The following is a 21,476-nucleotide window of genomic DNA, read 5'->3' as shown; positions in this document are numbered from 1 at the left end:
AAGTACATGAAATGAAGGATGTTTAGTTCAAAGTAAAGTTAGAAGTAGGACTGGTACATACGTCATGATCGTCTATGGTCATGACCAAAATAGTTTCTTAATTATTTTATTATCAGGTGCAATTATATTAGTGTTATTTCCTATCATTTTTTATTTTCCTTATTTAATAACTCCATTTTTAGTTTATATATAGATTAGGTCACATCCGGCCGCCATCTTTGTTTTGAGGTAACTTCCGAAAGCAGGTCAGAAACTTTTTGGACGGAATAACTTTTAATACTAGACGAACAGAAGTGACGCTAGGGATGCTTTCCAACAGCGGTAAGCATTGATGTGTGACCTTTTGTGTTTAGCAAAGTTTGTCAGTGATTTATATTTCAGCGCGGTCGACCGCTTGTAATGTTAGCTAGCGTTAGCTGTTAGCCCAAACACCACTTTACGGCGAGTTTCCTCCCCCTGGTGTTGTGTCGAAGATTGTTTGCCCACCGAACGTGTCTCCCCTCTGTATTTCATACAGTATTTGATATGAACCTGAACCAAAACTTATGCCGTAACCCCGGAGGGGTCGCTTTCAGTTTAACAGGAGGGGAAACCCGATTCTACACAACACGGTGACAGCGGAACCTCATGCACTTTTCTTTTTAACCAGTTTTTAAACTTTTCCCACTGCCGACCGAGGATACACGCTAACTAAGTACCTGCTGCTTGTATTACATGTTTAATGTCTTGCCTCAGTTTCACAGTATTTTTTTTTCTTGCTAAATGTCAGTACGCTTCTGCTGTTGATGTTTTGTTGTGGTGGGTACAAAATGACTCATGACGAAATTTGGTAGGTACGGGTCCCCACCGAAATCAACGCCTATGGTTGCAGAGTTTGCTTTTTAATGCTCCTGGCTGCATCTAAGGTTTAAATTAATAGTCTTTGGATTGTAAACTAATGTCATGTAGCAGCAGGCAATGGAAGCCTAATGGTCATGTTAATGAATATGAATACTAATGTTTATTGGGTTCAATTGGTTTTTGTTGTTGCTGTGTTTATTTTCTTCGGGTGGTCTTGATCTATTAATTACTGATGGTAATTAGTTATTAGCTAGCCAATTAATTGATAAGCAAAAAAATAAATGGCATGCTTTTTTTGAAAATCCAAACACTACTATATGGAGAGTTTTCCTGTCTGCTGTTGATCAGTGGAAACGCGTGCACTTTTCCTCTGGCTTCCACTTACTGTCGACCTGCTGCTGGTGTTTAACATGAATAAATCCTCTCAGTTCTACTGTATGTTTTTCCTGCTGAATTTCAGTAGTATTCTGCTGTTGTTCTTTCAGTTGACTTCCAGCCTGAGTAACTTGAGTTACGTTGCACTTCAGATATCATTTATTATCAGCATTGTTGTCAAATGTTGTAAGAAGTACCTATTTTCGAGACACCAAAGTAATGGGAAATGATTATTTTGACCTTAGGTCTTAAACCTAAATCAGTTTATTACCACATTTTATTTTTGACATAAATGTATAACACAACAGAAAGAAGTGTTTAATTGTTACAAACTATTCTACCAACAATAACTTAAGTATTTAAGTAAGGTGCATTTCTAGTAGGGCTGCAACTAAGTTAATTTCAGTCGCATACCAATCAGCAATTTATTCTAGTGAGCTAGTCTGAGTATTCCTAATAAATATTTTCTCATTTATGTTAATTGTTTCTCAAAATAACATGACTGAGTTTAAGATTTGTGGGTTCAAAGCAACATCTCCCTGCATCACAAGCAGTGTTTGTCCAAGCAAGCAATTGTCCAACCCCCCAAATGATCAGTTTACTAGCTCATAAGACAGAAGAAGGGAAGCTGAAAATCCATACAATTGAGAAGCTGAAACTAGACAATATTTGTTATTTTTGCTTAAAAAAGTATTTAATCAAAATAGTATTTTTCTATTGCTTGACTGATGGATTAATCCACTATATCAGCTCCAGATTGTAATTTATCCCCATTAAAGCTATAGTGCATAGTTTCTTTCTCCCCCCATGAGGAATTTCTATACTAAGGGTGGTGATGGCAGTGGATATGACACATACATTTGGTGTGGGAGATCCAAGTTCGATTCCCACTGCGATACATCAACCAATGTGTCCCTGAGCAAGACACTTAACCCCTAGTTGCTCCAGAGGCGTGCAACCTCTAATATATATAGCAGTTGTATGTCGGCTTTGGATAAAAGCGTCAGCTAAATGACATGTAATGTAATGAATTGTAAGTAATGACAACACTGTCGGTGCGTCCACATGATACAAGCCTTCCGTGATCGCGCAATTTATCTTGTTTTACTGGGAAAAATAATAATTGGTTTTAAGATATGGCTGCAACTGAATGATTTTCACTGTAATTTAGTCTGTCAATAATTGGACACGTCATTTAGAATGTAGTGGAAAATGTCCACAACAATTCCCTAATCACCAAAGTTATGTTTTCAAATGGCTTGTTTTAAACCAAACTGTCATGTAGAATGACAAATGAGAATGAATGAGAAAAGTAGCATATTCTCACATTTGGGAAGCTGGAACCAGGGACATTTTATCTTGCGACATTACTAGTACACTATTACATTATTGATTAAATACAAAAAATGTTATAGTCGATTGTTATCTGGATGTGGAAGTTATAATTAGTGCTGAAACGATTCCTCGAATAACTCGAATAATTTGATTACAAAAAATCCTCGAAGCAAAATTCTTTGCCTCGAAGCTTCGTTAAATCAATGTAATTAAGGTTGTACGGCTCACTGTGTTTCCGCACGGAGGATTATTACTAGCGCACAACAGGTTGACGCTTCTGTGGACACAAGACGTTTATATACTGTCTATGCACAAGACTGACGGCCCAGATTACAAATAAACGAAGACGAAAATAGCGAGGGTCTAAGAGAAGAGACAGGTGAGAGAAAATGACAGAAAGTTTGGGATCATTTTAAGCTGCTAACATGCTATTACATCATCTTTGTAGAAAACTTCCAGTCTACTCATCCATTCCACGGAGCGAACCCGACACCAGGTAGCTAACTAACGTCTGCTGCTCTCGTCCACCGCGCTGTTTTACACAACTAGCCTACAGCACGCTACTCTGCTAATAGCCATGTTTTACCAACAAGCTAAAACGAGAGCTGTCGGTTTGTAGTCTAACTGTTTACTAGTTTAAACTAATCTTTGGAAACGTAGCTGCTGCCGGAGACAAACCGGCTCCTCCCCCCAGCATGGCCACTTAATATGCACGTGGATGACGTCATCATGCCGGTGATGTCTGCATTCTTTATTCTTTCTCCTCACTGTGTATTAGGCTTCTGAAAATGTGTCCCCTAGAACAGTGTAGTTGAATGGACCTGCTGTAAGCTTTGTACCGTCACATTTCCCCTCTGGTTAGTGAACAGCTCTTTTGCATATCCAGTGCAAAGAGCCAGAGGCAAGAAGGGGAAGTGGGTGAAAAATATTAACATTTGGGCTACCAAAAATGTACTTGGAATTTGGCAATAAAAAATGTTTGCTTTTTCAAAAAAAACCTGTCTTTTGTATATATACAAAAGACAGGTTTCCTTTTTTTTTAGTACACAGCAATAAGAAATATTTACTATTGCTGTTTACTAAGTATTTCTTATCCGATTAATCAATGGAATAATCGGTAGAATACTCAATTACTAAAATAATCGATAGCTGCAGCCCTAGTTATAATACAGTATAAACAAAAAAAAATACTGATTCAATAGGATTAGCCTAATATAGGTTTGACGGCTGAGAAGGAAGTGTTTCTTCCTTTCGTCGTTAAGTGCTGGAACCTCAATTACTATTACTATTTACCAAATCTGTCATCCAGGAGTCTGCATTTTTTGCATCCTAAAAGCACTTTCTGCCCTTTTTAAAAATAAAGCCTATCCTTACCTCTTGGATTTATATCCTTATGTCCCCACGGGGGTGCAGAGTTTGATTATTAGGAGAAAAGACAGCAGAAAACCCCCATTGGAATAAACCTCTGATTTACAGCAAGTCAAAGACAGAGCCAGCGACTCATTTTCACCGACCTCATTTTATTAAGCAAAGTATCAGAATGGTCTGCAATTAGTTGTTTAACAAAAAACAAAGATAACTTAAGGAATGTAATGAACAGTACGGCAATACTGTTAGAGAATAACTGCTTCAAAACCAGAGTATGAGGAATAATAATAGGGAATGTGACTGATTAAATGTTGAAATGTGTGACTAACACATTTGTGACGTGTGTGTGTGTGTGTGTGTGCGCGCCAGCAGCTGAACAGTAGTTGATATGACAGTGTTGAAAATAATAAGATGTAATGAAGCGAACTTGCACTGAAACTAGTTAACATCCATCTCTGGCTGCATGTGCTCAAGATGTGGTAACTACAGTACAGCAATAAAGAAAAAACATGTTATCTATGGTTACTAAGCAAATCACATGGCTTAAAGCCATATATATTTTATTAGCCCTCACAAATTAGCTCTATATTCCTTGAGTCTTTAATCCAAAAAACTACACTGGCCTCAAATATGTAAATAACCAACGCACTTCACGTATAAAAGAGAAATTAATTGCACATCAGTTAATCAGGAAGGAATATTATCACTGAAAAGAGACTAGAAAATAAACAACAAACCCTGCCCTTTCAATGCTGTAGGCGCTGCAAAATTGAAATTGAAATCAAAACGTACAGTGTATGCATGTTCATTACTGCTTTCTAATTTCATCATTGGACATAGTATTATTTCTTCTCTTTGAAAAATAACATTCACAAGCATATAGAGTAAATCAATCTGTAATGTAAATATCTGCACGTAACATAAAAAAATAAAGATGGAAAATAAATCAGAGTTTTCCCTTTTCAGGAGAATGTTCCCCTGCTACTGACAACTCAAGCGTACTAACAAAAAATCCACTGTACATACTGTGTCAGACTCTAAAAGATATATACTGTCTCCTCTTGTTAATGCTCTACATCGAAAAATAAAATAAAATCTTCAGTCAGTTTTTTTTTTCTCTTTTTAAAGTGATCAGTAAAAACTTCAAAGGCTGGTGCATCCTGCAACGTTACGATGCAGTGTGACAGTCAGAAGGTCAGTACTTCACACGTAAAGAACAGAGCAGAAACAAAACCAGGCTCCTAACAAAGCTAGGACTACTGCCTGTCTTTACCACAGTGTCAGTGACTACACCTCAGTTTTTTTTTTTTTTTTTTTTTAAACAGTGTCTTGCCATTTCTCTATCGTCCAATCACAGCAGCATGGACTCCTGCATGGCGAACGCTTCCTGTGCGTGCCTGTAGTGTGGTCCTCCAAACAGCTGGGGGAGCTGTTGCCTTATGACAGGCTGCTGCTCCTGGAACTGTGTCCTGTAGTGAAGCAGGCTGTCTGGGTTGGGGGGGAAAGTAAACTCCTCAACGGGAGACATTTGGGCTCGCTGAAAGCTGGGTGAGCGTGGCATCCCACCTGGGGATTGAGGGGGCAGCCCATCCTCCGGAGCCCACGGGAGCCCGTCTACAGGCCGCCGAGGCCCGCCTTCTGGCAGGTAGTGCGGGTTCGCCTCGCCTCGCCGATGCCCCTCAAACCTGTAGTCCACCGGCGCGTAGACCTGTGCGGTGGAGGTGAGTTGTTGCAGGTAGATAGGGGTGGAGCTCCCCTGGGTTTCCAGCTGCAGGGAGTGCTCTGGGGGAGGCCTGGCGTTTCGGGGGTTGTGGGAGGAGCTAGGAGGTGGCTGCCTGCGGTATGTAGCGAAGGAGTTGTTCATAAGAGCCTTCTCCGGGGAGAGGCTGTTGCTCTGGCGCTGGGTGGTGGTGTACGCTCGTTCCCCGTACACCACACTGGAAGGTGGGGTAAATCGGGAGGGGGGAGCATAGAGTCTGTCCTCTCCTCTGTGGTCCAGGCTTACGCTGTATGCGGGGTGGAAGATGGGGACTTCGGTAGTAGTTCTGCCTGGGGAGTGCTGCTGGGGAGGGGTGTGGTACCGGCTTTGGCTGCCAGGGTAGCTGGAGTGGACCCCCCCTGGACTGTTGTGGGAAAATGTAGGAGGAAGAGGGTGTTTGGCCATCCTGGGCCCTGATGTGACGGAGCCGACGCTCCCAGTCAGGCTGGGTCCGCGACTGGGGCTGCCCTGATGGAGGGATGATACACTGAAGGGTGTCTCACTGCGAGCGATCCTCATTCTGGACGGGGGTCTGTCAAGCTCCAGGATCTCAAAATCCTGCTCCGGCAGCCCTGGTACATTGTCATACTGCGAGGCGTTGGAGCCGCGGTCGGAGTCAGGGATGAAGCCTTTGGAGCGTGGCCGGCGGTGGGGCGTTGCACCGTCTTCTGGGCTGGAAGGGGCCGGCGACGCCCCTCTGCTCAGATGCACTTCCCGGGCAGCTGCTGCTTTGACTGCTTCCAGCTTTGTCTCGGAGGGTTTGAACCAGCGGGGAGTGATTTCTTTGCGAGAGCTGGAGGCTGCGTTGGAGTTATGGTTGGCGGTGGCGTGGCTCTGAGGCTTCCCTCTTTCCCCTGCAATGAGCTGTGGTGTAGGGGTAAGGGCTGAGGGCGGTGTTGCTCCCCTCTCAGGTGTGGTGGAGGTGGACTGCTTTCGCTGCTCATTTGGGATCTCCCCCGACCCCCTGGAGCGGGCATCCCTCTTGTCAGCCTTGTGGTGGCGGATCGATTTTTCCAGCGAGTCCCGGCGTGACCTGCTGGGGGGGCGACTGTCCCGCTGGCGGTCTGGTACAGGACTCGGATCCCTGGTAGGCTCGGCTGGCTCGGCGTGGCTTTGACCGTTGGCCACGTGGTTCACTGCTGCTGCTGCCAGCTCAGGAGGAAGCTGCCCTAGAGGCTTCTTGGGATACTCGTCTTCTTTACCTGCAAGATGAAAACAGTGGAAACACATTAGAGCTCCATCAGGTACCGAAACTGAACACTGATGGTTTGACACACTTTGTGGCGCTGATTCACATCAGATGAGGAGTCACAACAGGGACATGGATTCATGCAACACCACTGCCATAGAGAGGTAAAAATAAAGGAGAATTACATTCATCACGACACATAATCACATTTCCACAGGCAAAGAGCAAAGGACAGAAAAAAAACCATCAGAAAGAGTGTTTGATATTAATTCCCAGCTGGCTGCAGGGGCTCAATTAGGAAGTGACATTCAATTGAGTGGTCTCTTTCATTAAACTGTACTTAGCTGCAGCAGTAAGCCCAGACATAAAAGGTCATACAGAAATAGTTTTTGATTAATGAACCATGTTGAATGTACTGAGACAGATAAGTACAAGCATTAAAGTCACAGCAATATTTCTTCACTTAAGACTACTCAGCTTGCACCAAAGTTACTATTCTACAACCAGTACGAGTTATAACATTAATACTTAAAGTTACTGCTTTACGTCACAAAGAAATAAAAAGTACAGTTGACAGGAACATATATACAGTGTGCAGACACAGTGATGGTGACGCTGGGTGTGAGTGTAAGGGGGAAGGGAAAGTGTGATCACCAGAGTCGCAGCTGGAGGGAGCTGAAGTGCTGTAGGAGTGAGCCAGTAAGTCAACGTATTGGAACTGAATTCACAAACTAAAGTGTCTGCCTATGTTGAGTTTATCCCCGGACCTCAGCCCTTTTTTCTTGTACACATGGCTTAAATGAACAGGGCTACTACCTCATCCAGTTTTCCCACTGCAGAATTGACTGTTTGTGGTGGGGGGGGGGGGAATCTATCTTTGAGTACATTTGTGAGACAGTTGGCCAAAATCAGAAACAGCAGTGTTGCAAAGTGTTCTTTCTAGCCACAAATTAAAACCGTTTTGTGTCTTCTTTCAGGAATCCTTCTCCACCGGAGACTGTCCTATGACATTATCCTGTCACAATCCGGTAAGTAAACCTACTCATAGTTCCTGTATGTGTTTTCAGATATAGAGCAGGCAGGATGATGGTTTACTTAGGGCTGTGACGGTATGGATTGTTCTTACCGCGGTGAACAAGCAACCTGTCACAAATGGCGGTTAAAAAGTAGAAATACAAATAACTTTTCTGTAGAAAATGTAAAGCATTATTTGGTATCTTAAACATTTTTTAATTTTGTAATGTGTGGAAATTATTTTACTATCAAAGTAGATTTTAAGTGACCTGTAGCTACATTATCAATAAAGGAGCGGTGCAGTATAACATTAAAATGTAATGATCTAATATTCATCACAGATGCAAGTACAGCTCTAGTCTATTTCACTTTTTGAATTTAATGAAAAAATAGGAACACAAGACTTTCCTATAGTGTAATAAAAACAGTATAAAATCCTAAATATAATTCCCTTCATTTTCAGATAATTATAAATTCAAGGTGTGTGCAACAATATCGTCACACTTACACAGGTATGTAAGCATGCTTTCAGGCTGGTTTAGGTGAACTTCCTCTGAAGTATATGAGCATTGTTTGAGCCTTACAGATTGTATATTGTTCTCCATGTTCTTTACTTTATGACTAAGCCGTTCAAGGCTACCCTGTTGGTGGCTGCTCGCAAGTGTCCGTTTTGTTTTTATTTCACACAGCCGGAAAGAGTACGTGATTTCAGTGTGGTGAGGAAGTGTAAAACGGTGGAACCTGCTTAACCTTGCTGGGAGCTGCTTTTACATCAAGATAATATAAATGCTGCTGCAGAGAAATTTATCCTCACTTATAAACAAAAGGTCGGAGGGAAATACATTTGCAGTAATGTTAGCGGATTTTAAGGGTCATAAAAGATGCAATTTCTCCTCTTGTATGACAGTCTTTAGGGGGAGGTGTGTCAAGAAGTCACTATCAATATAAAAGATAAGAAAAGGTCGGGTTGATAAGAATCTTAAATCCGAACTGTTTGCTCATACAATCTTGTAGTTTCAAGCTTTGATCAGTGTGTAGCACCTTTTCTTATATTTTGTTCTGAAGGTACATAAAGATTATATTTACTAGTACTATCAGCACAAATGGTCAACCATTTTTTTCGGGAGTTAGTGACAAAAACATTAACTGAATCCAGCCTCTGCCACTCTAGATCAAAGATTCATCCAGCTGGTGTTTGCAGTAAATTATACTGTGGTGGTGATGTGGTTAGTAAAAGTGGAGTCTATCTCTTAACTCAAACTAGGCCAAGTGAAGTTCAAAACCATAAAACCACAGTCATTCTCACAGTTCTGCCAATACAAAAATGCAGATTTAAAATAATATCCCTCTTGCACCGCAGCAAATGTGGTAGCAGATGGTTGTTAAAATAGAAGTTAAACAAAAGCCTCCAGTGTTGGAAAAGTGGCTCATTATCTTGTCAGCGGGCAGGGGAAACGAACAGACAGCTACTGTTATATTTGTGTGGGCTCTGGAAGAAAGGGAAATTCTGGTTCCTTCTTCAGCTACAGTATTGATATAAAAAAAAAAAAAGTGTCAACTGCTGGTTTAGATGACTGGCTAATGACTAAATACAGGAAGACAACACAGGAACCTGAAAAAGATTGTTGAGGACAGGTGTTCCGTATTTACAAATCCAAGACTGCACTTTTAAAGTCAGAGTCACAGTAATAGTCAGTGTGCAGATCAGCTGTTGATTAAAAACAGTGATAGTTGGCCAACAAAATACTATGATAAGCTATCAAACAGACTTATAGAAAAAAATAACTTCCCAGTTGTAACAGTATCATGCAGGGCCTTAAGTTGGCCACCAGAGGGCACTTTATGTCACCTGGAATTTAACAACCACTTTGATGTCAAAACATGAGTCAAGGGTAAAAAACCAACTGAAGATACAGAGACAAGAGGAGAGCCAGCCACTGCAGGACTGAAGCAATGCATCTGAACTTAGTTAAAACATTATGTGGGGGATAAAACAAACTGCTAGAAGACTAGTTTTTGAAGGAAAAAAACCCAAGTGCTGTTGGACAGACAGGCGACAGACAGGACAAACAAACTGACTGACTGAGGGACAGATGGACATAGAGAGGGGAAGACCAGTCAGGATAGCCCACCGGTTACTGTTGTAGGAGGGAATGTGGCCCCCACTCACAGCCACACTTTTGTTGTTGTTAGCTAACATCGTTTGAAAGAAGAGGGAGAGAAGGAAGATTAATGAGGAGACAGAGCAAGATTAGAAACACACACTGCTACTATTGCTACAGCTACAAGCTAAAGGGCAGCAGGAAGCCACACGTATTCTAGTCATGTAAAGGCAATAAAGAAAGAGGTGCATCTGTTTCTGGGTAGTGTTTGTCTTTTTTAGGGACCATATCAGTATGGATTGCAGCTTTTGATAGCTGATTATTTTTTAGGTTTGGACATATTTGTGTGACGAAATGAGGACTTTAAATTGCTTTTTCATTCCAAACCCAAAAAGATTTAATTTACAATAAAAAATCGATAAATCCTTTTGTTTTGCTTGGTAATAAATTATAAAAAGTATTTTTTCTCAGACTAATTAGGGATACTGAAACCCTTATAATGACTACTACTACTATGCAAAAACATACTCATCCATTCTTGTGTATATTGTATTAGTTCAGGCCTTCCTTTGTACGATAAGCATACTATTAATCAGCTCTGCATAATACTTTGATTTGTTGTAAAAGGCAGATAAGAACAAGGCTGACTATTGGTTTAAAGTTGTCTCTGTGATTTAAGGTCCAGTAGTGATGTGGCTGCAACAAGTGCAAAAGAATATTTTCGTATTCATAGCTGGTTGCGCGTTGTCTGTGTGCTTCAGGCTGTAGCAGTACCTGGTGCGGGCAGCTCCAGCTTTGCCTTCCTGAGCTCCGTCATGGACGCCTGTAGCTGCTCGACCACAAAGTCGTCCTCGAAGAAGAAATCTTTGGACAAAGTCACCTGCAGAAACTCCACCAGCTCCTCCATGGACAGCTTCATCAGGTGCTCTGTAAATCACACACACGCACAACACAAGTAAGACTTTTTTAGACTTTGAAAGGTGGACATCAGTAGCACTGAATAGAGTAAACAGTCTTACTCTTGTGCAGTTTGAGGATAGTGTAGGACATGGTGGGCAGCACTCGTTCTCCCTCCAAGATGTAGATGTCCCAGATTCTGAGGGTCAGGGTAAAGGGAGTCTTGACACAAACGGAACAAAAGGTTAGACAATGTTTTTGTTTTGCCTTTACGCTTCTCATAGACTGACATATTGTTTTGGCTCACATAAAGGATAAAGCTGGTTATATAGCTCTATTTTTGTTATTGTCAGCAAATCCCACCAAAAGTGTGTTAGTCCATCTTTCAATAAGTTCTGTCTTTCCTACCCTAGCCCATTGGTTATTTGATGAAGTGAATCTCAAAAAGTGGGTCACAAATATATACTGTATATAAAAAAACACTGTACAGTGTGTTGGACAGTGTAGTTTTTAGCAAATTTGCTCAAACGGGAGGAAATGGTGCATTTGTCGGGGACTTGTTCGTAGCATCGATTAGGCCTGCACGATAAATCGTTATAAAATCTCGATTCACCCGTTTGCGATTTCATTTTTAAAAATTTCATTTCATTTTTTTGTTTTGACACAGATGTTTTAATTATGTAAAGACATGTTCAAGGAGTTCAGATAAAGCCTGTATCAGGGCCGTATTCAGTTCAACGTGTATATGTCACTATTTTGCACGATTCAGAAAATGTCACGATCAAATTTCAGGCTCAAGATTCGATTCAAAATCGATTCTTGTTTTTAAAAAAAAGATTTGCAGTAGACATACAATTTCATTTTTTATTTTTTTTATTAAAAAATATGAATATATTTTTGGAATTCTATGAATTGATTTTGAATCGATAGAGCTTGAATCACACCCCTAGCCAGTATGTACTTCATTTTCTTTATTCATTGAAGCCTCTGTGTTTACAGGCTTGTGGTGGTGATGCACAATGTGCTATAGGTGCCAAAAATAAATAAATAGCTGTTTGGTACTGCCAATGTGTTTAGTTGTGTCATGGTTCATGTGATTCATATTTTTTCTCCGAATCGTGCAGGCCTAGCATCGATTTATTGTTGGTTTTGCTCTTTTTATGGGATTTGACAACAATAAGGAAATTACAGAATATCCTTTTAAAAGTCTGATGTTATCCCATATCGTTTAGGGCAGACTTGAAGTTGTTTCCGTCGTGATTGCAGAAAATATCCTTTTATTTTGTTTACTAATTTTCATATAAATAGTAAAACGTAATGCTGAGGATTAAATATGTCTTGTTGTGGGAAGATGAAGCAAGGAAATGTTCCCATTGGCTTTGAAAGAGAGAACCTCCAGCAGCAGTTTTGTTACATTTTCCTATTTCAGCTTGTTGGTAATGTACTTACTCTGTCCAGGAAGCACTGGAAAAACCACTTCATGGTGTAGAGACTGGTCAACACCTCTTGGTTGTCCTGCAGCAGCAAAAACAAACCCAATAGAAAGTCTATTTAGTGCACTGAGCAGGGCACATATTCTATGTTTGTATAGGTCTCTTTCCTATGATAATATAGTTTAATCTAGATAATGTATGTCACTTGTCAAAATATAATGCTTGTTTGTGTTCTGTATGTCCAGGAAACACTCATATCTCTAGTATATTGACCACATCTTTACATAGAACATATTATTTATCAATGCATTACGCCTGAAGGTGTATTAAAAAATGGCACTAATAATACCGAAAGTGTTCTAATGTATTGACATAGGCCAATAGTTGTATTTGTAGACAGACTTCTGGTAATATGAGCACTTGTTGCATTATTAATTGCTACAGCAGTGTTTCGTCTCACCAGGTGTTGTTTCAGTTTGGGCATCATCTTCTTGAGGATGCGGTCGTGGTGATCCTGGAAACGTATCAGCTTCGGGAAGCCGGGGATAAAAAACCCTAAAGGTAAGGACAGAAGAGGTGGTCAGGTTAACAGGTGATAACTATTGAATCATTGTTATTACATACTATGACATTTTTTATAGCATGGTAATATGACTTCTTTTTTTTTTAACTACAATTGTCGATGGCATTATATATGACTTTTTTTCGTGTCTTTTTCAACATGCTGCTATATGACTATTTCGACATGCTATATTATTTTTACAGTGACAATCACTGAAAAGTGAACACTGGAGCTGGAACAATTAGTAAATTGACTGAACAAAACTAAAATTTCATTGACAGAAGATGAATCTCTGAGTTACTAATCCCACATTTCCCCTTCTTCTGTCTGTCTTTAGGCTGTGACGCGAGCATCGGGAAGGTGGTAAGTTATGAGTCTGCCACGACCCGGCGGATCTGTGGGAAACCAATCTTGGACAACAACGCAGTCAACCTGTTCTCCTCCGTCATCATTGCACTCGTCCTGCCAGGGCTGGCGTGGGGGATGTGGCCTCGATAGACTGACAACTGTCAATGCAGCGGAGCCGGACTGCTGATTATTTGAGTAATATGTTGGTTGTTGTTGATCACAGAAGCATCACACTAAAAGTTAATACAACACGCTCTCTGCCTGCATACTTGAGAAGCTGTGATCATGATATGTCTCTTTGGAAGAAAAAAGTACAGGAAATAAATACTAACCAATAAAAACTTTACACTAACTGATGGACACAGGATATTTATGCAGGTTTTAGGAGAAAGTTTTATGGCCCGCATGCAGATATGGAATAGCAATGAAATGGGTTGTGTTTTTGTTTTGTATTTTAAATTTGAAGCTGGTTTGCGCCCTCTTAATGTGATGTTTCAGTAATTAAGACTGATTTCTGGTATTGTTACGACCATAATTTATGCAGTCTGTTTCCAAATGAGCCTCTATTTACATGTCAATTTAAAATATATTTGATGCCGCTGGCTGTTCATACTTTCAAATAAAAGGTGTTTTTCGTTTGTGTCTAAATATTATAATATTGTCATATTATTACATAGCATGTCGAAGAAGTCATGAAAAAAGTCATAGTATAGTATGTCGAAAAGTCATAGTATAGTGTGTTGAAAAAAGTCATGAAAAAGTCATAGTATAGTATGCCGAAAAAAGTCATGAAAAAGTCATAGTATAGTATGCCGAAAAAAGTCATGAAAAAGTCATAGTACAGTATGTCGAAAAAGTCATGAAAAAAGTCATAGTATAGCATGTCGAAAAAATCATGAAACAATCATAATATAGCATGTCGAAAAAGTCATGAAAAAGTCATAGTATAGTATGTCGAAAACGTCATGAAAAAAGTCATAGTATAGCATGTCGAAAAAAGTCATAGTATAGTATGTCGAAAAAGTCATGATGTCAAAAAGTCATAGTATAGTATGTCGAAAAAAGTCATAGTATAGTATGTCGAAAACAGTCATGAAAAAAGTCATAGTATAGTATGTCGAAAAAGTCACGAAAAAAGTCATAGTATAGCATGTCGAAAAAATCATGAAACAATCATAATATAGCATGTCGAAAAAGTCATGAAAAAGTCATAGTATAGTATGTCGAAAAAGTCATGAAAAAAGTCATTGTATAGTATGTCGAAAAAAGTCATGAAAAAAGTCATTGTATAGTATGTCGAAAAAAGTCATAGTATAGTATGTCGAAAAAGTCATGAAAAAAGTCATAGTATAGTATGTCAAAAAGTCATAGTATAGTGTGTTGAAAAAAGTCATGAAAAAAGTCATAGTATAGTATGCCGAAAAGTCATAGTATAGTATGTCAAAAAAACATAGTATAGCATGTTGAAAAAACCATAATATAGCATGTCGAAAAATTCATGAAAAAGTCATAGTATAGTATGTCGAAAAAGTCATGAAAAAGTCATAGTATAGTATGTCGAAAAAAGTCATGAAAAAGTCATAGTATAGCATGTCGAAAAAAGTCATGAAACAATCATAATATAGCATGTCGAAAAAGTCATGAAAAAGTCATAGTATAGTATGTCGAAAAAAGTCATAGTATAGTGTGTTGAAAAAAGTCATGAAAAAAGTCATTGTATAGTATGCCGAAAAACGTCATGAAAAAAGTCATAGTATAGTATATGAAAAAGTCATAGTACAGTATGTCGAAAAAGTCACGAAAAAAGTCATAGTATAGCATATTGAAAAGTCATAGTATGGCATGTCGAAAAAGTCATAAAAAAAGTCATAGTATAGTATGTTGAATATATTGTGAATGCCATGCTTCAGAGCCCAGCAAAAATTGACCCGACACAGATCCAGAATGCGATGCATTAACTGGACAATAGTTAAAAGAGAATATGCTGCAAGAAATAACTTTTTTGATGGAGTGAAGTTCAAATGCGTTACCGTGCATGGCGTGCTTCTGCCCAGACAGTAGTTTGACCAGAGCCCAGAAGGCGTCCTCTTCATTCATGTATATCAGCAGTAGAGCTGTAATCTGGCTCATGCCCTGGCAGTAGCCCACCTCCTGCACACACACACACACACACACACACACACACAAGCACACACACACACACACACACACACACACACACACACACACACACACACACACACACACACTACTAATTAGTCGGGGAAATAACGATAAGCAGATTGTGTCCATGAGCCAAACACTGAGTTTTTACAGCATTATCTATTATGTACAAAATACACACATTCATTCTCTCTTCTGTAAAGTTTCCACCTATTGTTTTAGGGCTGGGCCCATATGCTTTTGTCCCAGTTCGATTCTTTCACGATACATGGGTGCTGATTCGATTTGTATCGCGATTTTCATTTATTGCGATTCTAGAAGTATTGCGATTTTCTTTACTTTCTTAACAAAAAACAAAAGTTGAATAAAACACTTCTAGAGACAATATATCATGAGACATTTCTAAAAACTAAATTGTTTTCTAAACAGAATGCACATCACATGTCAGTCTGACATTTATTCATCTGTAAAGAAGTTAGACATAGGTGTTCTGCATTTTCTACTTTCGCTCTGTTTAGCTGGAAACGGATATGATGTAGTCGTCGGCGGCAGTAGCGTATAAACAGAAAATATTTTGGTGAATCATTGGTAAAAAAACAAACAATATCGATTCTAGGGAAAAGAATTGTTTATAAAAAAATCGTAGCTCCCCTATTGTTATATCCCATTTTCTTCTTTCTTATTTGTGTGCGACTAGCATTATATTGAGACCTTGTGTAATTCATTTTTACCTCTGAGTTCAGCGTTTAGTGGAAAACATAAAAATATGTGGAATATTTGTGTTAATATTTGCTTAATATTACTTGCAAAAATAGCAGTCCCACATCACTAACCTCATAAATCAAATTTTTTGGTAGAAGTGATATTTCTACATGGCAAATAATTTACTAGTAAGTGTTGTAGAGTCCTAGAAAACCAACAGACCCAACAGTCATGACATGCATGCTGCTCATTCTGTGTAATTGAATCTGTAATTGAAAGGGGCATGTTCAAAATAATAGCAGTGTTGTGTTCACTTAGTGAGGTGATTGATTCTGTGAAGAAACAGGTGTCAGTTATGGCCCATATTTAAGGAAGGAAGGAAGCAAATGTTGTGCATGCTGGTTATAGTACATTTCACAAGCAAAATGGGTCGTTCCAGACATTGCTCTGAGGAACAGCGGACTTTGATTAAAAAGTTGGTTGGAGAGGGGAAAATATATAAAGAAGTGCAGAAAATTATAGGCTGCTCAGCCAAAATGATTTCAAATGCCTTGAAATGGCATCCAAAGCCTGAACGACGTGGGAAAAAAACGGTCATGTCTACCATTCGAATGGATCGAAGAATAGCCAAAATGGCAAAGGCTCAACTATTGATCAGCTCCAGGAAAATCAAAGAAGACTTACAGTTACCTGTGAGTACTGTTAGGATCAGAAGAAGGCTATGTAAAGCTAAGCTATCAGCTAGAAGCCCCCGCAAAGTCCCATTGCTGAAAAAAAGACGTACTGAATAGGTTGAAATTTGCCAAAGGACACACTGACTGGCCAAAGGAGAAATGGGGCAACATTCTGTGGACTGATGAGAGCTAAATTGTTCTTTTTGGGTCTAGGGGCCGCAGACAGTTTGTCCGACGACCCCCATGCACTGAATTCAAGCCACAGTACACTGTGAAGACAGTAAAGCATGGTGGTGCAAAAATCATGTTATGGGGATGATTCTCGTACTGTGGTGTTGAGCCTATTTATACATACATCAAAATACTTGAAGAGGTCATGTTGTCTTATGCTAAAGAGGAAATGCCTTTGAAATGGGTCTTTCAACAAGACAGTGACCCAAAACACACCAGTAAGCGAGCAAAGTCTTGGTTCCAGATGAACAAGATTGATGTTATGGAGTGGCCAGCCCAATCCCCAGACCTCAGTCCCATAGAAAACTTGTGGGGTGACATCAAAAATGCTGTTTCTGAGGCAAAACCCAGTAATGCAGAGGAATTGTGGAATGTAGTTCAATTATCCTGGGCTGGAATACCTATTGACAGGTGCTGCTATTTTTTTGAACAGCCTAATATTCCTTTTTCTTCACTTTCTGTAAAGGTTTAATACAAACGTGATCAATTTTGGTCATGTTTTGATTTGGAATTGAATGTGCAGTGTTCCCAATGCATTGATATTATGGAATTAAAAGCTATTCTAAAGATTTTGAGCATTATTCACTTTTTTTTAAACACACTGCTATTATTCTGAACAGAACTGTAAATACTGATAGTAAAAGCACAGAAACATTTGCAGTTGTCTGCAGACAGAGTGTGAATGACTCACTGTGTTGTACATGGAGTAGGCTGTGAGGACGTGGAAGAGAGCCTGCTGCCTGAAAACACACAAACCACACAGAGTTTAAAGTCCGGATCGTCATTCATAGAGTTGCTTCTGTATTCTGACAGCACAGACATCTTTAACTTCCAGCTAAATCACACATGTACGACCTAGAAGCTTCACGTCGGGTGTAAAATCAATAAACGCGATTGATGAAAATCAATGAAAATGAAGTGTGTGCTGCAGTATGCTTCTTAATTTCCCAGCAGGAGCGTTACAAAATTACAATGGTGTTATTAATTTGTTATAACATAGTGTACATAAGCGCTGAGGCTGGTTGCTCACTCTCTTGGGCTTATATATTCATCAGAGGCTGTTGTCAAATCTACGTAACAAAGCAGAAGTCCAAACTGAAAAAGAGGACATGAGCCATCTCACTTTCACATTTGGAAAGGTTTGGGGCTTTAGGAATCAGTTAGGGCAGACTTACAGTTTAATTAACCAGCTTCTTTTGAATTATTTATACCTATTATTATATATTATTTTACCTTCTCTATGTAGGTAATTAAAGCATAAACACATCTCGCTCTAGTCTGACAGTACACCTGTTATATAAAGTGTGAACATACATTTAAACCAGTTTATTTTTGCTGCTAAGTGCCAACGCCTGCTGCGTTTCCTGCTCTATACTTTTCCTGAGATTACTTGTCAGTCAAACAGTAAGAGCAGTGCTTTAAAGTCCTTTTTTCTTCCTCTTTAGCCATACAGGTCAACTTATCTTGCATATATGTTTCTCGAAAAAATAGAATAAGGACTGAATTGTTGCCATGTGATTAATCCTACTGCAGATTAATTTACCTGTTAAATAAATGAACTCGTGTGTGTTGTAGCAGCGTTTTGCCATTGAGAACAAGGTGGCTAATCGCTAGCAGCGCTAGCTTCTGGCTAGTAGTCCTTACAACACACAGGATGAAAAGAGGAGCTGCAGCAATGTGCAGTACAACAAAAATATGGTGTTTTTTGAAAATTAAACCATGTAAACCTATTCTGGTACAACCTCAAAATACGATTATGAACCTGAAAATGAACATGATATGGGCACTTTAATATAGACACCCACTTGACATCGTAGCGATGCATGAACATGATGTGGTCCCTGTAGGTGCGGTTCACATCCAGGTCAATCTGACGGATGTCGGGGGACACTCCTCTGGCTCTGGCCTTTAGTTTCTGTAGACGACCAGAAAACAACACACACACACACACACACACACACACACACACACACACACACACACACACACACACACACACACACACACACACTTTAACAACTAAGGTCAGTAACAGAGTGAAGAGACTACAAGGCAGGGGTGTCAAACTTAATTTCACGAAGGGCCACACTGGAAAATGAGAATCATCAAGGGCCACACGTGTAGTTTATTGGCATGCTTTATTTAATCAAAAAAGTCAAATATCTTTGACTGTATTATTGCATGTCCCATACAGTATAGCCTTCTCACTTACAGTTTGGTCGACATAAAGCCCTAAAAAAAGTCAGCAAAAAAATTCCTTAGCCATCATGGAATTTAGCAAATCAAGCAAAACAATGATTACATTTTTAAAAGTAAGTATGCTTTTAAGTACGCTACCACAGCCTGAATATGCAAAGTCTCTGGTTCTGGGAGAATTTCTGAGTCTCAAAGTCGAAAATCTGCCAACTTTTGCTTTGAGTGCCGAGTAATTGCAGTTTGAAAACACTTTTCGGTCTTTTTGGTTTGGCGCACAATTATGCGGGCCAATATTGATTGTGAGCCTAAATTGATATGCGGGCCGAATCAAAATTTGCGAGGGGCCAGATTTGGCCCGCGGGCCTCAAGTTTGACACCTAAGCTCCAAGGAGACTCCTTGGGTTGAAGGGTTGATGACAATCAATGCTTTTTTAGAGATGAAACATTTTCTTGAAAATATAAATATGAGTCTGGAAGTTAAAGACAGTTTGAAAATATAACTAAAATTCACATACACAGCCTTGCAGAAAAGTTTTTACTACCAAATATTAGTCTGAAAAAACATCCTGTAAAAATGGATTGAGTCTGGAACAATTTCAATGATGAAGCCAAGTTTGACTAGCCTGAGAAGCCAGACCCATATCAAGATGTTGGGTCTGGGAACAAGTTCCCTCTGCACGCAATAGGATAACGCTACAACCAACCAGAGCAACGCTAGTTGATAGATTAAACTTTTGCCGTATCCAGTCAGCAAAACTCCGAACACATCTTCCTTTTTTAAGAATGATTTCAGTGCCGTTCTTTGTTCTTTTCTCAAAGAAAAGCTGAACTCCAAGTCTTCCAGAGTCGCGGCCAAAGCCGATTCCAAAGACCGCTGTTCGTCAGCAGCAGCAGCCATCTTCTTTGTTTTCAAGTAGCAGGGAAGTCACGCGGAACCGTCGCAACTCTGCCGTCATTATGTTAAGCCCGCCTACCGACTCTATACACGATGTGATTGGCCTGACTAGAGTTTGGTTTTTCCAGCTCGCAAGCTAACGGAGAGTTGCTAGACGACCCTGGCTGCCAATTACATTTGCTGCCGCTAGGGTGCGTCTAGATTTCTAGGCTAAAGTATGACCATTTAGCCTGACTGTATCTCTACTTGGTAAACATCTACTTCAACCAATCTTGTAGGGCCGAAATGAAACATAATTTTCTGCCTTGAAGTAGGGCTGGGCCAAAATCTTCTATCCCAATATAGGTCTGATTAAATTTTTTTTATATCTTTAAAACGATATATATCGCAATATACTATACGCATATTTATGATATATGTATATAAATAGTCTATATGAAATAACCACATGGTAAAGCCTATTTTTGTATACCCCTGTGTGAATTAAATACGACAAATGAGAAGTACTGAGTATTTTTTTTTCATTTTATTAGGAACTTAAGTGCAAGGATCAGAACGTTAAGTGTCGTCCAAATATTGCAAATATTGCTTCATGCAAATCGGCCGCTGGTTTTTTGACATCACGATAGAAACAATATCGAAACCTATATTTTATAAACAGAAATTTTTATATCGTTTTGACGATATACAGTATATCGTCATACCGCCCCGGCCCAACCTTGAATATATTCGGAAAGTATTTCAGTGAATAGTTTTCCGTCAATAGTTTAGTTTAGAAAAACACAAAATCCAATTGTGAGCATTGCTGAGCATTTATCTCAAGTGGTTAAAGGAGGATCCAGTTTTATTTTATTAGAATTTTTCATGTTCCCTTATGCTTGTATGATGTTAATTTGAGGTGAAAGGTTTAAAAAGATACACGCATTGGTAGAAGTACCTTTACATTTAAAGCCCCTTCAGACTGGAATAGCCTGCCTGGGTCTCTAAGATCTGTCACTTCTTTGCACTCCTTCAAAACATCGGTCTTTACTTACTTGTATGCAAACTGTTGCTGTAAAAGTATGAATGGACTTTTCTTTTATATACCCAAATATTTGGGATACTTTTTGTCCTTTCCTTTTATTTATGTGTATACATGCGAGTATGGGTGTAGGTGTGTGTATGTATATTATGTATGTATGTGTATGTATGGACTAAATGTTGTCACGCCTCTTAATACTGCAATATGTATTATACACAGATTTGTTTTCAATAAGGAGTCGGTGGGGTGGGTAGGGTGGGCGAGACGGGATGAGGGAGAGCTCTAGCGGGTGTGAATGTACATGTGCTGTATTGTCTTTGTCTCGTGTCTCGAGGACCCCCTTGAAAACGAGATGCTTCATCTCAAGGGGTT

The 21,476-nt window shown here is 39.5% G+C and overlaps 1 protein-coding gene across 3 annotated transcripts in view; it reads right to left on the bottom strand.

The window, feature by feature from the left end:
• Positions 1-4,050: 4,050 nt before the first annotated feature.
• The window catches only part of usp6nl (USP6 N-terminal like), a 107,068-nt gene continuing 89,642 nt past the window's right edge, over positions 4,051-21,476 (bottom strand). For all 3 annotated transcript variants that reach the window (XM_078281461.1, XM_078281459.1, XM_078281462.1), the window contains 8 exons: positions 18,798-18,907; positions 17,684-17,732; positions 15,253-15,373; positions 12,773-12,867; positions 12,329-12,394; positions 11,002-11,101; positions 10,757-10,909; positions 4,051-6,879 (listed from right to left, as the gene is read on the bottom strand). In XM_078281461.1, the coding sequence (XP_078137587.1) occupies positions 5,270-6,879; positions 10,757-10,909; positions 11,002-11,101; positions 12,329-12,394; positions 12,773-12,867; positions 15,253-15,373; positions 17,684-17,732; positions 18,798-18,907 (2,304 nt within the window). In that variant the 3' untranslated portion in view covers positions 4,051-5,269. The remainder of the gene's footprint in view (positions 6,880-10,756; positions 10,910-11,001; positions 11,102-12,328; positions 12,395-12,772; positions 12,868-15,252; positions 15,374-17,683; positions 17,733-18,797; positions 18,908-21,476) is intronic.

The sequence above is a fragment of the Sander vitreus genome, chromosome 23, assembly GCF_031162955.1.
Source record: "Sander vitreus isolate 19-12246 chromosome 23, sanVit1, whole genome shotgun sequence".
Taxonomy (NCBI): domain Eukaryota; kingdom Metazoa; phylum Chordata; class Actinopteri; order Perciformes; family Percidae; genus Sander; species Sander vitreus.
Note: the sequence above shows the minus strand (reverse complement) of the source record. Positions and strands in the feature narration are given on the sequence as shown.